This window comes from Setaria viridis, chromosome 9 (assembly GCF_005286985.2).
Source record: "Setaria viridis chromosome 9, Setaria_viridis_v4.0, whole genome shotgun sequence".
In the NCBI taxonomy this organism is placed as follows: Eukaryota; Viridiplantae; Streptophyta; class Magnoliopsida; order Poales; family Poaceae; genus Setaria; species Setaria viridis.
In genome coordinates this window covers 55,278,706-55,290,728 of record NC_048271.2, presented here as the reverse complement: position 1 = coordinate 55,290,728, position 12,023 = coordinate 55,278,706, and the positions used below count along the sequence as shown (strand labels likewise).

Below are 12,023 nucleotides of genomic sequence, written 5' to 3'. Positions count from 1 at the left end.
ATGAAAACCAGATGTTCTACGATGCTGCTAGTGTTATAATACAACCTAGATGTTAGCTTATGTTTTCTTAGACATGTATACACTCTCGCTAGTCCAATTGCAATCCTCCAATGAAATCTCCCAGTAATGTAAAAATCTCCCAGTAATTACACTCTCAGATTTAGTACATTGGACATTATTCCTTTTTGACAAGGTTATATGCAGTTTTGAGCTCTTTCGTAAAATTGGAGATTATTCCTGAACTTTGCACTGCTCATTTTTCTTCAAAAACTTCAGCAGAGGCGAGCTTAATTGCCTAGTAAAGCCAGCCTGTCTGCCTGTGTTTATAATTTTATATCCATAAGAATGCTACTGATTTCCCAGAGCTATATGTCATGCCCGTGTATTATCAGTTTGTCTTTATCTTTGCTCCAAATCAATGCCATCACTGTTGTTTCTCGAATACTGGAAATACTCATTGGTGCAGAGATAAATTTTATTTTATTTTGAATCAGGATGCCGCAGCAGGTGGCAGTACCATGGAGATGAGGATGCATATAATTCAATTCTTTTTTGGTCGCACATGTGAATATTGGTGATTATGCCACACTCAGTTCATTTGGCATGCTAAACTGTAGTGTTGACCGTATCATTTAGGTGATAGGTATATAATTTCAATATTTTGTTTTCCTGATTCAATTGCAGGCTACAAATGCTATTGTGTAAAGAGGTCACAAGACAGCTGAAACGACTACGTGGAAAAAGATTGTTCTTCAAAAAGATTGAGAATAAATTAGATTTATTATTCAATTTGTGTCCCTTGATTACATGGCGTGATTGGAAATATTGTACTACCACTACCTGAGAACAGTGGGTTGCTTGGTCCAGCAACAAATGAGAGTCACCTACCATCTGTTTTAGTATTAACTGATGCGGCACCCAGATAGTAGTATTTATGATCCGACGTGAGTATCAAATTGTGAGTGACGTGCGAAGATGAACTCATCCTCACTGACGCAGGGCCCACCAGACTGGTAAATATGGCCGACATGTCATTGAGCTAGCACCTCCCATTTCGTCACACCGAGGAGCCTGCTCCGACCTCGTTGTCCCACCGGTCATCGACTGCTGGCGCGGAACTATCCCGTGCCCCGAGGCGCACTGAGCAAGCGCAAAGCCCACGCAAGAACACGGCCCATCGGGAAAAAACTGGGCGCGGCCGCGGGCGGCGCTCGGGGCAGTCGGGCGCGTGGCGGGGGGCTCGGGTATATTCAGGTACGGAACAGTGGAGGCATATATATATATATATATATATATATATATATATATATATATATATATATATATATATTGCTCATTTAAAATTTTATTTGTTTGAATATGTTATCTTTCCCATTTGCAAAAAATGGAGCATTTCAGTATTGGATTTTAGTAACCGTGGTACCGAATAATCCCGTGCAACTGTCTGTTTTAGTACGGCTGATTTTGCATGGTTTTTCCAAGTTTGGTCAGGTAGACAGTACTGTACTGTGGTGTGTGAGGATCAACACCATTATTCATCCTTTGTCTTCCAATTAAGCACCTTGTCCGATGTACTGTACGACCGCACGATGTGCCGTCCGCTGCTAAACAGAAGGCACCATGAACTTGAGAGTCAAAGTTGGCATCCGTATATGCATCAGCCAAGGCACCGTGCGCTGTTGCGGAGCTGACAAATGGTGTTCACGCACAATGCGTTGATCGGTCACTAAGCTTTGCTGCCGAAAAAGATGAGTAGCCTGATGGCAGGTTTGGTGGTGCCGACGACGATGCGGTTGTGGTCGGTTGCCTGATTCGGCTGGGCCTCCCCTCCATTCCGGTTTCCTCGGGGACCCATAGGTTGCTGTCGAGGCCGAGCGCGCGACCGCCGCCGCGCATCGCCACAACTCACGAAAGCGCAGCAGCCTCTGAAAATTCTGAAACCGTCCGCGCTCGGGTGCGTGGACACCGACTCGTGCTTCCGGCCGGGCCCGATCGTGGCAATCATTTCAGGCCCCAATTTCTGCCGGCACCCCAGCGAGCACTGACACGTTTTCTGTTCAGAAAAAATGCTTTGCCACTCAAATTGTTTCCTCAAGTGCCGTCGGTTTGCTTGCATGTACCCCACACGGTCCCTTGTTCAGAAATTAGAATTCAGAAGTACTCGCCGAACGTAACTTGTGATATAGGCACCGGCTCGGGAATGACAGTTGAGTTGGACAGGATCACAGGAGTAAAATGAACGCACCACCGCCTGCTAGTCAGACTGGAAGCAAGGTACTAAATAGCATTCGTAGCGCTCGTAATAGCGGCCGCTATAACAGTAGTAGTACTCTATTGCTACTGCTACAAGGTAGCGGATCCAAGATAACATGTTTGGACTTAGCAACCGCTATTGTCCGCTATTGACTGCTATTGCGGTCGCTATTGTTTGCTATTGACTGCTATTGCGACCACTATTGCTAATGTTAAGCCACTATTTGCTACATTTATGGTTCAAGTGATATATGAATATGAATCAGATAGTAATAATAATGTTTAAAATGATTATTTAGGTAATGGTGAAGAATTATGGGATGACAAATGATTTTTTTATTCATTAATATGAGAATTTAATGTTAATATATATCTATACATCTTAATTATATCTATTTATTTGTGATTCTTACCATGAAATTGTAATGGCCAACTTAAATACTTTAATTTTTTAAAGTAAACTAGATGTTATGCTCCAAGTTTGTGATTATTTTTTGAATTCCGTTGTTTGGACTTAACGTCCGCTATAACACCCGCTATTCGCAATCCGCTACACCGGCACTAATCCGCTACCATACCGCTAAACGCTATTTAGTACCTTGACTAGAAGCCTCTGAACAGGCTGGTAGGTAAGATGAGAATGAATCGTTCAAATCCTCTCCGTTTCACTCGGCTGTCCAGCGGCCAACCTGTTCTTATGGTTCTCTGAATTTTGATGCCTGTTGTGATCTGGTACATGCTGTCAGGCTGATTGATCATCAAACAGGTGTGTGCTTTATTGTGTTTGATGAACCCATCTATTCCTTTCACACAGTCTGCTAACTTGCATCAATCAGTATGGGTGTATGCTTGACTATGCTTCCAAAAACGCTCGTAGTCTTAAGATGTGAATGAAGGTGGTCCAATATCTTTAGACTTTAGGTTCCATCAGAATTTGAGAAGCATCAGTTTAGTCATTTGTATACAGACAAGCTTGCGTCAGTGGACGAGGATCAGGTCCAACCTCTTCGGATTGGGAGAGATGAAGCAATTTCCCTACAAACATAAAGGGGTTGGATATAATCCCTGAGCAGCTACCCTTCTTCTGAAGTAGCCAATCTTATCACACATTTTCTCCATCAGAAGAAATAATCAGAGTCCTTGTCTCTTCTAAAGTTTACAGATGGAAACCCGTATTGGTAAAACAGGTTGTGTTAGTGACATTTGGGGTTGCAATGACAGCGGGAGTTTACATTTTTAACAAGCCGTATTTGCCACACTCAGTAAACGCTTCTTCACAAGAAAGCTACTAAACCTACAAAAGGTACTACAAGGTATCTCACATTTGCCTTTTTGTCTTTAGCAATTGGACGGAACTGTTAGAAATGGACCATCGACGTTACTGACTAATGGATTGGATGGTACTGTGCAATCCCACGTTTTGGCGGTAGTTTCCTTAAGATGAACAGCACCAAAGACGATGGTACAATCTCAACAAGCTGCATAAGACACAGTGAACACCAGCAGCAAATAATATCAGCAAGTGCGACGATTGATCATAAGAGATATAGATGATATCACAAAGTAAGTTCATATATGCACCAACGATGCTACTAAGTCTATATGGTTGGATTATATATGCATCACAAAACCATCTCCTATCATCATATAAAAATAGATCTCCAAGAAGACATCAATATCTAAAATGAAAATCAATCAAATGAAAGTGAAATCTAAACCTGCGAAGCAATACCAAGTCATCTAAAATAGCATGGCCAAAACTGCAGATACTAACAGTTCATTTCAGTGAAAAACATACCAAGTAGTAAAAGAAGTTCAGGATTGGATGGTTCAGAACATCAAGGTCAGCTTCTTTGTCAAAAGCACTAAAGCACATCTGTAAGATAGACACACTATGTCAAAATGTTTTGGAATTATTTCAGAATTTAAGTTGGTGTTGCATAGGGTTTACCATTATGCATCTGATCAAGAAGCAACCAAAGCATATGGTGGTCACATAGCCAACCTGTGTAAAAGGTGATATTATAAGCATACAAGTCATCTAGAAATTTCTACAGTGAAAGACTACTGATAGTGAAGTACCTCATTCAACTTTTTCCGCCGACCTTTTGACTCAACAGGGAAACGCTGCAGCATCAGGAATAGCCTACACAAGGACATACAAATTATTATCAGTAGCTCCTCTGTTATCAAAAGGATCAGAACAAGATAACAGAAAACTACAGGCCCATGCTTGTTTGCATGTCCACATTGTACATAAGAGCGGTAGTGTGCTGTGTTCTGCAATAGCAGTAGCAGTGTAACCATAATAATGCTTAAGACCAAACAAAAAATTCTCTAGTTTCGACAATGGCAAATAGCATAGTAATCATCTGATAAAGAACCATGATATATCAAGCAATAAGCTATTACCTCCCTCCGTAGAGAAGGAAACCAAAAGCAGCAAATAAGGATGTAGCTGAAAAATAGCTCCATGTTAGTAGCAGAGGTAAATAATTACACAGTATAAAATCACAGACTGCAATACAATTTGCTTTAAAATAGTTGATACAAGGAACTAAGGTTAAAAAATGTAGTTCTGGAATTTGCTAATCAGGTATTGTTTTCATGAAACTAAGAATATTTTCATGACTAATACGTACGAATGTAAGAATATGTACGTCATGCGCCCCCAAAACATGGTGCTGCAGTCTGCAGGGGAAGCCAAAGGGAACAAGGACATTACCTGCAAAGAACAACTTTGACAGAATGACCACAGCTTGAACTGGTTTCCACCACATGAGCAGCCACAGTACAATCTGAAATTTTACAAGTCAAGTCATTCCAAAAATCACCAAAGACATGAGAAGCGAGAAGCTATTGAGAAATATTCTAGAAAAAAAAAGTGCCGCTTGAGAAGCTATAGCATAACAAGCAGTGAACTGAATATTTATAAGGTTATCAGGACAGGACATTAGTGCAGCAACTGAAGCATGTACCAGATCAGATTAACAAAAAAGTAAGGGGAGCCCTCAGTCCCCACTCACATCACTCTTGTTTGGACAGTGAAGCTAAACTATAGCATTTCCTTAATACGCTGTGGTATATTATAAGCGCATAGAAATCTGGATACGCAACTAATTGTTGACAACAGCATGTACACTAAGACATAAGGGTGTGGTTTTGTGTATACTCAAGGTTTCTACACTTTCTTCTTTTTTAATATGATGCTACGCAGCTCCCCTACGTATTTGGGAAAAAATTGTTGGCGACAAAATCACTGGAAATAATATATGAACAAGTTCCTTGACTACGAACAATGAAGCATCAGGTTGTCATACTGGCACCAATGTTCCCTAATATATAATGTCCCCAAGTGGTTAACCACTTTACATCATCAGCGGACTGATTACTGGCACATGTATCTTTTGACGTAACGAGTTGATTTGAGAAAAATTAAAAAGTTATTATAGGCGCATAGAAATCTGGATACGCAACTTACCTGAATGGCGTAGACCACTCCATTGATTGTATAGAAAGCTGGTCGAAGCCCATTGGTTGGCAGTGCACGTGCCTAGGTAACATCAGCATGAAACAATGAGCACGGCACCAGTCACATGAAAATACCGAAACAACTCAAAGTGAAACCTAACCTGATAGTAGATTTCAGCCCAAAAGAGCACCAACAGAGCATAGGTCGTGAAGAATGCTAGGCCAGGCAAATCAATAAGCACATGTTGAAATATCTACAAGACCGTATTGTTACACATTATGTTTCCAATCAACCGACAGAACGGAAACATAAATAGCCTCCTTCCACGAACCTCAGGATGCACAACTTGCACATTCCGTCGCAGAACAAACACAGTTGACCTTACTGCAAACACAAACACAAGTTCACCATAAATCATGAACCCGGTGACTAAGGTGTACCGAGGTGGGTAAGGACTAGGATGAACTCACCACTGTTAACAATGAAGTTTAGGAAATGGAACACCTTCTGCGTTGTCCACCCATACTCAGGTACCCTACACTCGATTCTTATCAGTTGGACCTGACAAAATTCACACCAAATGAGCTAATGAGATTGATAGCCACCATCTTAGTTTCTATGAAATTTGAAATATACATCACGCTATATGGTTCAAGCACAATTCGCTAGGTTCAAAAACGAATCTGAAACCTATGCGCCCGATTCATAGTTCAGAACATTTGAAACTGCTATGCTCAATTGCACGACCCCTCATCCCCGCATGGCCGCATCAGCTCATGTTTCCAAACTAAATTGGCCCCCAATTGAACGAGCAAGCTAAAGCAGGAGGGTAAAATCGTGCGGGGCGGGTTCGGACTTACTAGGGCTACGAGTGCGACGACGCCGTAGAGCGCGGCGAGGGCATGGAAGGTGCGGTCCTGCCACAGCGGCGAGTTGTTCACATCGTCCCACCAGGCGTCCAGAGCCGCCGCTGCCGCCGCCGAGGACGAGGCCGCCATGGCCGCGCAACCACCACTCCCCTCGCCTCCTCCTCGGAATCGGACCACGCGGCAGAATCAAATTAAATCAAATCGGATCAAATACTAGGTTAAGCGCGCGCAGAATGCGAAGCGAACGGAAGCGTGCGAGCGATTGGAAGGCTCGGGCGGGAAGCAATCCAAATTCGTCGAGGCAGATTGGTTGGGATTGGGGATTGGGGAATGCGTGTGGTGGGCTTCGGCCGTTGCAGAGGTGAGAGGAGAGGCGGCTTGCCGTGCGGTGAGGAGACGAGACGGGACAGGCCAATTCCCAGTGCGCTGCGGTGGACCCGGTGTATGGACTTCGGAGTGTTTGTGGCCGTCCATCGGAGGATCTGTGGATGTGGCAGGCGGGTTCAGGATGGGTCGCGGGCGTTTCTTGACGGGCGGTCCGTGGTCCAACTTGGCATGGCTTTTTTCATGGTGGTGCTGACTGGATTGTCCACTAGGCGAAGCCAGACAGAGGCCACCTTTTGGCCTGACATGGAATCGAAATTTTGGCGCGTTTGACTTGTTCTTTGCTACCGGCGCAAGTTCGAATTATTTTATTCTTTGAAACGAATCCGTCACGAGAGGTGCCGATTCCTCGAGCTGCAAAGCAAGAAAACCTACAACAACAAACACAAAGCTAACGATCAAAATTAACTAACAACATCGGTTGATTGGATTAGGATATCACCGTGAGTCACACAACAAGACCACACATCCACACCACTGGCTCTCTCGGGCAAGGCAAACAACACATGCCGAAGCAAGTTTGAATTGTGGGCCAAATAAGAAATTCTTGGTTAGATTACTTTTTAGTTTGGAACTTAGGATTTGGATTTAATGGATATATGATAAAGTTTGAACCGGAATGAAACAAGAATTGTCACCCTGAACTGTTGGTACGACTGAACTATCAATCTAGAAACCTGACTGATCGCTGTGCATTAGAGTAATCTAGCCTACTGTTGCTAGCGGCTGCACTGCGGTCTGTGGCGCAGTTGGTGCAATTATCACAGACTTGAAGAACACTAGGCCTCCCAGTTCCAAGGCTTTTCGCAGTAGCCACCAACCAGCTTCCACTGAGGCCATGTTTAGTTACTCCCAACTCCCAATTTTGACACTATGCAAAAAGAAGATTCCCCATCACATCAAACTTGCGGTACATGCATGGAGTACTAAATGTAGATGAAATTAAAAACTAATTGCACAGTTTTGTTGTACTTTGCGAGACGAATCTTTTGAGCCTAATTAGTCAATATTTGAACAATAATTCACAAATACAAACGAAACGCTACAGTGTGCTACAGTGCTGTAACAGTAATTTGGCACCTCCCAAATTCCCCAACTAAACACGGCCTGAGCCTCTTCTTGCATTGCAGGCATCGGCGTTACTGAATATTTAACCGGCGTAGCAGTGGTAGCCACAATCGCCAACGACCAAACCTAGCTACTGCGACGTCTCAGACAGGCTCCCAGGTCCCTCGCGCGCGCGCGCGCGCGAAATTGGAGGCAAAAGCCGCGCGGCTTTCGCTGTAGCTGCTACGGGTAGCGAGATGCTTTGGCGTCCCATTGGCTTTGTCTGAACAGTCGGGGAGCACGCATGGCTCTCGGGTTATGGAGTGGATAGAGAGAGAGAGCGCGTGGCCATGCGATCCGTTTGGTGTAACCCGTAAAGGGAACCGCTACTCATTCCATATTGCAACTTGCGCCCATCTCCATCCATTTGTTACATGCATGAGCTAGCTGATGAGCACAAATACACTGATTTCCGACTTGACCTGCTACTACTACGACACGCCGGGCCGGCATACATCGCAATGATCACACTGACCGAGTGACCGGTCTCCCAGCTCGTCGCTGCGGTCTCCACGCACACGCTGGATCGATCGTTGATTCTTGCCGACGAGGCACACCGTACCATTGGCCATTGCCGCCACGGCATCTCCCTTGAGTCTTGATTACATGATGGAGCAGGCGTTGACGTCGTCGTCGTTGAACATGTTGGCGACGGGGTCGGCGCCGCGCTGGGGCTCCGGGAGGTTGCCGTGCTTGTCGCCGTTGTAGCCGTGGCGGTAGTAGTTGTAGGTGCGGCGGTACGACTCCTCGTCGTGGAAGTAGTCCTTGGCGGACGTGAAGTGCAGCGGCAGGTCCGGGTTGGGCCAGAACTCGGCCTTTTTCCCCGCGCGGCGCACCTCCTTGAGCACCCGGTGCCGGTCCACGTACCCCGTCACCGTCACCTTCTCCATCTCCACCTCCACCTCCACCGTGTCCACGCCACGCAGCTTCGTCAGCGCGTGCTTCACCACGCGCTCGCAACCGGAGCAGCACATCCGAACCTTCAGCTCCACGGTCTGTCGTCGTACATGTTCATCAGCTGGTCAGTTCATGTTCATGTCTCGATCGAGTACTGTGATAAAAGTGAATTATTTTACTCGAACAATTAACCGCACGCCGGGGTAAACAATTCGACTACTGGTTCGTTCCGACAGCGGCGCCTGCAGCAGCCGAGGAAAATGGCTTTTCTTATCCTAGGTAGAGCAAGTTCCTCCCTATACTAGTACCACCTTTCTTTTTCCTCTCCTTTTCTCGCGTTCTTTTTAGGACGCATGCACGAGGTCCCTGCTGTTTTCAACAGGAACTCCCGCATGCACGCGCACGCCTGAGGAATATGAAGGACTACTGCTGCAAATGCCTTTGCACTATGCTACTACAGTGACTACACAAACATGCAGAGAATGAATACCCATCTTTAACGTTATTAGGAGCAGGAAAACTGCGAAAATATTGGTGGCGGACAGAGAATAACTCAGAGCATGTCACGTCGCATTCGCATAGCAGCCAAGTAGCCGTACTTGCGCATACCAGGCCTCACATTTGTTTCACATGCATGTCTGATGATGCCTGACGAAAGAACAGAACAGAGCAAGCAGCTGAAGAAAGTAAGGAGCAGAGCCAGAAACGGCCGGTAGCACGACGCACCTGCAGGGAGAGCGGCCTGCTCCGGCCCATCCTGCGGCCGGCGAAGGGGCCCCCCTCGTTGTAGTAGAGGGTGTTGGTGCTCGTCGGGTGGCTGCTGTAGTAGTAGGCGCCGGCGCGGTGGCCGTGGCGGTGGCCGCCGGAGGGGTAGAAGCAGCACAGCAGGAAGGACGACAGCGTGGAGGAGACCGACATGGCCGGCCGGGCTAGCTCACCGGAGGCGGCGACTTATACACGAGCAAGCCTCTCACGCCAAGCTGCCAGCTACCCTCTCGGCAGGTTCACCGCAGCCTTGCCCAGGGAGCTAGGTTTGCTAAGCTTGGGTTGGGTGGCCCGAGATGTCGCCGTGCACGCCTCTTGCTCGGCTAGCTTGCCTGCCTTGGCTGTTGAAAGGGAGAAGAGAATGAATGCGTGGGGTTTGCTTGCTCGCTCGGGTTAGACTTGGACACTGGGGTAGTGGAGTGCCTCTCGCCTCTCGCCTCTGCTGCTGCTTTTATTCTGTCGCCGCCGCTGCCGCGGCCTACCACCACCCCGGTGCCGTGCAGTAGTTTATGGGCGGAATGGTATCCTGGAGCCGAGCAGCGGAGGGTGCTCCGTGCTCTACTGCTCTTGTCTTTTCGTTTCGCCCTCGTATTAATGCTTGAATTCTGGGAGACTGATCAGTACTGTGTTACTGCCTGATCATGATTTTGTTGATGTGGATACAAATTTGAAATGCTGCAGGTTAAGCTAATCCAAAAGAGGTATTGCTAGTGATGTTCTGTTGCGGGCAGATGAGCTAGCTGCACAATGATGCCCATGTCGAGCTCTTTTTGTGCGCATCATGACGGACATGAATGCCAGCGAGAGCGAGTAATCTACGCCTGGCTGCCAGCCCAGCAGTGAGCCAGCGAAACCCCATTTCTACACGCTCTTGCAATTCAAACGTTCGGCAGAAGAACAATGATCAGAATCGAGCATGAGCGATCCTCTCTCTTTCGAATTAACGCTCGAGTTTGACTTGTGATCACTCAATGATACTGCCTGTGTAAAGTGTGTGCAACAAAAGGGAACGTCTAATTGCACGTTTCCTCTAGTGTTTAGTGACTGATTTCTTCAAAAATTGCTTTCTTATTTCGTTCTAAAAAACAAAATTGCTTGCTTAGTGACCAACACTAACTGAGTAGTCGTGCACAAGACAGGAAAAGTGTCTGGAGGAGGAATATTGTCAGTCTGGGGGCGAAAAGCAGGAAAAGTTTCGGAAATATTCTGAAAAATCTTCCTCTCCCTCTTGCTCGCGCTGGAACGAGAGTTCCAAAGCTCATTGCCTCCCTCCCTCGACGATACTATGCCTTGTGCTTATTCTGTCCAGGCTTTTTGTGCACACAGCGTGCACTCCTATTGCAATGTTCTCTTAACCCAGTCCGCACCTGTCAGAGGAATTATCCTTCCTCTTGCTCTTGCTCTTTCTGTGTGCTGACACTGCGTGCATGTAATTCGATCTTGTCTGTCGGTTTCTGAATTTCCTCGCACTTGTGCTTATTCCAGCTCTCGAACCTAGAACAGCATTTATACGATCAATAATGCCTCGCAAAAGGGTATCTAGCTATCTAGATAATCTTTTGTTGCATGATTGCATCATAGAGTTGACAGGGCGCTGGTAGGTTAGATCAGATCATATTGGTGGCCCAATCAGCATAACATGGATCGCAGTTCACACCTGAGAGCTTACAGATTAGCATAGTACTGTGTCAAATCATTTGCCAAGGCAGGTTGAGCTAGTGCTTAGACCAGGAAATGCGCTACACGTAATCGCCATGAGTGCAGTGACAAACAAGTTGACATGCGGCGCCGAAAATTAGCCTTTCTCTGATCAAGCCGTAATCCACTCTTATCTGAAGGATATATATTTGAATCCTTGTTTCAAGTGATGGAACAATGGTCAGACTGTTAAAGAACAGTGTCTGCCAGAAAACAATGGATTATCTGATTATAATAGGCCCCAGCTGCCGATTCTTTCGGCTAGAGATTTGTCCTCATTACGCCCACTAATTAGGAAACTTAAATCAAAAGCAGCTCTTTTGACCATTGTCCTGCTGTCTCGGTCTGATAAGACTTAATCAGGGAGCCTGTCTCATGGCTCCCATTTCATGTTTCTTCAGTTAGAGAGTACCGTACCAATACTATTTTTTTTCCCTCGAACGCAGTACTGTGCTAATATTTATTCAGAACTCAGCCACAGAGCCGCACTTCTTCGGCGACCTTTGTCAGTGCAAGAGTTATGCTTCTGTCAACTTTAAGCACCAGCCACTGATGTCTAATTGCAAATTGTCCACCAT

The 12,023-nt window shown here is 45.9% G+C and overlaps 2 protein-coding genes across 2 annotated transcripts; both read right to left on the bottom strand.

Annotated features, from left to right (window-relative positions):
* Positions 1 to 3,305: 3,305 nt before the first annotated feature.
* Positions 3,306 to 7,009, bottom strand: LOC117840706 (tobamovirus multiplication protein 3). The gene is made up of 11 exons (XM_034721228.2): positions 6,586 to 7,009; positions 6,196 to 6,286; positions 6,057 to 6,109; positions 5,886 to 5,978; positions 5,735 to 5,806; positions 4,979 to 5,051; positions 4,666 to 4,711; positions 4,336 to 4,399; positions 4,205 to 4,258; positions 4,052 to 4,129; positions 3,306 to 3,731 (listed from the first exon to the last, which is right to left on the bottom strand). Exons 1-11 carry the CDS (start codon positions 6,721 to 6,723, stop codon positions 3,639 to 3,641), a joined length of 855 nt encoding a protein of 284 aa, XP_034577119.1. The 5' UTR covers positions 6,724 to 7,009; the 3' UTR covers positions 3,306 to 3,638.
* Positions 7,010 to 8,423: 1,414 nt separating this feature from the next.
* LOC117841021 (heavy metal-associated isoprenylated plant protein 44) lies at positions 8,424 to 10,300 on the bottom strand. The gene is made up of 2 exons (XM_034721589.2): positions 9,709 to 10,300; positions 8,424 to 9,080 (listed from the first exon to the last, which is right to left on the bottom strand). Exons 1-2 carry the CDS (start codon positions 9,898 to 9,900, stop codon positions 8,688 to 8,690), a joined length of 585 nt encoding a protein of 194 aa, XP_034577480.1. The 5' UTR covers positions 9,901 to 10,300; the 3' UTR covers positions 8,424 to 8,687.
* Positions 10,301 to 12,023: the final 1,723 nt, after the last annotated feature.